At 41.4% G+C, this 2,636-nt stretch overlaps 1 protein-coding gene across 1 annotated transcript in view; it reads right to left on the bottom strand.

Moving 5' to 3' along the window:
- Positions 1 to 1,024: 1,024 nt before the first annotated feature.
- The window catches only part of irf2bp2b (interferon regulatory factor 2 binding protein 2b), a 6,604-nt gene continuing 4,992 nt past the window's right edge, over positions 1,025 to 2,636 (bottom strand). The window contains exon 2 of the mRNA XM_016249896.1: positions 1,025 to 1,858. Coding sequence (XP_016105382.1) covers positions 1,137 to 1,858 — 722 coding nt within the window. The 3' untranslated portion in view covers positions 1,025 to 1,136. The remainder of the gene's footprint in view (positions 1,859 to 2,636) is intronic.

Below are 2,636 nucleotides of genomic sequence, written 5' to 3'. Positions count from 1 at the left end.
TACTAAAAATGAGATTAAGATCGACTAAGTGTACTCAACTGTGCTATTTTTGGACACCATGAATATGAACAAAAATGCGCTTTTAACATACGATCTCTGTACTTAAAAAATGTATTAAGTGTAGTACACTTGAGTGCACTAGTGTATGAAAGATGGATTCAAGTGGTAACTAAATACTCCATCCCACCAGATAATTCTACACTATCCATCCATCCATCCCTCTAAATAATTCTACTCTATTTATCCATCCATCAATTCCTCCAGATAATTCTACACTATCTATCCATCCATCCCAGGTTAAAAAAAGTACGCTTCCATAATGTACTTCAAGTGCTCCGCTTTCGCGCACTAATTTTGTACTTAATATACTAAAAATGAGATTAAGATCGACTAAGTGTACTCAACTGTGCTATTTTTGGACACCATGAATATGAACAAAAATGCGCTTTTAACATACGATCTCTGTACTTAAAAAATTTATTAAGTGTAGTACACTTGAGTGCACTAGTGTATGAAAGATGGATTCAAGTGGTAACTAAATACATTTTTTAAATACAGAGATAGTATGTTAAAAGCACATTTTAGTTCATATTCATGGTGTCCCAAAATAGCACAGTTGAGTACACTTAGTCGATCTTAAGAAGTGCTAAAGAATCACTTTTAGTGCATTAAGTACAAAATGAGTGCGCGAAAATAGAGCACATTAAGTACAGTGCTGTCAAATGATTAAACGTGATTAATCGCATCCAAAATAAATGCTTTGTTTACATAATATATGTATGTGTACTGTGTATATTTATTTTGTATATATATATATATATATATATATATAGAATACACACACATACAGTATATATATTTTGAAAATATTTACAATTATATATTCATATTCTTATATATAAATATATTTATTTAATATATAAACATAACATATTTTTCTTAAATATATACACATGCATGTGTTTGTGTGTATTTATATATACATAATAAACATACACAGTAAACACACATATATTATGTAAACAAAAACCTTCATTTTGGATGTGATTAATTGTGATTAATCGCTTCACAAGTACATTGTGGGAGTGTACTTTTTTTAACCTGGGGGATATTATGCGCCAAAAAGAAAAGAAAAATCAAGGGTCCCGCTCCTTTTTAACCTTTACGTCCCCAGCCAATATGGTGGCTATTTCGCCCTGCATGAACGCCCAGGGTACGTTGGATCCGACAAGTGGGCATTTCTCGCCACTCGGGCAGTAAACCTCTCCCATCGCCCCCTGCTGTTTGATGCTCTCGCGGGAACACGGGAAACAGAACTTGTGCGACGGCACCGATGGGCACTGGACGAAATGTGTGTCCTCGAGGCGCTCGTGGCACAGGGTGCAGCACAACGGCACGCTTCCGGGCGGCACCGAGGAATCGGGAATGCTCTGCGGATGCCCGGCCTGCGGGTCCATGCCTGGGATGTGCACTGTCGCCGATGTTCCCAGCGTGAGCCGCCTTTGTCCAGCCGAGGGCGACTGTGGGCTTCCGCTGTTCCGGCGTCCCGCGGTCGTGGAGTGCACCTGGTTTCCGGTGTCTTTAGGCGAGCCAGTTCCAGCGTTGTCCGCGGCCAAAATTAGCGCGGCCATCGGCGACTGGCCGTTTTGCGCGGCAGTGGACGCCTCTGGCGGTGTAGTGCGCGAATGCGGGGAGATCGTGGAGGGAGGAGCGGCGGCGAATCCCAAGGGCATCTTGAGCACCTCGGACGGAGATGGCAACCACGGCTGATTCTCGCCGTTTAGCTTGGCGGCGCTGCTTTCCCCGTCCGGCTCGGGAGAGGGTTTCCTTTTAAGGCCCCGAGAGTGCTTACCGCGATCTGCAGGGAGAGAGAGCAATAAACACTTAAAAGATAAGTTCACTTTCATAGTAAAAATTTCCTGATAATTTGCTCACCGCCATGCAAGGGCGTACATTTCATCTAACAGTAGGGGGGGACAATAAACATAAAATTTCCCAAAAGCAATTTTTGAAGGGGACACAAATAATACAGCCAAAAATGTACTTGTAAGGATAGATATGTGTACATAGCATGGAGACCGTGTTTATATATGAATTCTGTTCATAGGTTCATATTATAATTATTCAATTATTTTGCGTCCTCCACATAGTATTTTAGGTTTCGTCTGGGACTGAGGACATGTCGTATTTAACGTTAGATATTCAGCCGCAGCAAGCCCACTGATCTGCCATCATATTGAGCAAAACCCAACACATCGGTAGGTCTGCAATATTAGCCTAATATCGGTTCACACACAGGCTTATCTCCGTGTTAGTTGTAGTGGGTGACTTACTATCCAACAAGCTACGGTATTAAACAAGCTAAGCTAGGTAACCTTATAATTGCTCATAGAAAAATACATCGGATATCATGATTTTTGTCATGACTAATTTATTAATGATCCAGCATCATCTGTATTAAAGAGAAAGAATGACTTCATCCGATGTTTAAAGTGAATAAAGTAGCCTTGACAGCCTAGTTACTTTGCTCTCTCCGCCGGACTTGTGTGTGAGAGAGAGTGTGTGTGAGAGAGTGTGTGTGTGTGTGTGTGTGTGTGTGAGAGAGTGTGAGTGTGTGTGAGAGAGTGTGTGTGTGT

Source organism: Sinocyclocheilus grahami, unplaced genomic scaffold (assembly GCF_001515645.1).
Source record: "Sinocyclocheilus grahami isolate Dianchi unplaced genomic scaffold, SAMN03320097.WGS_v1.1 scaffold959.1, whole genome shotgun sequence".
In the NCBI taxonomy this organism is placed as follows: domain Eukaryota; kingdom Metazoa; phylum Chordata; class Actinopteri; order Cypriniformes; family Cyprinidae; genus Sinocyclocheilus; species Sinocyclocheilus grahami.
The sequence above is the reverse complement of the archived record's forward strand: the minus strand, read 5'-3'. Positions and strand labels throughout refer to the sequence as shown.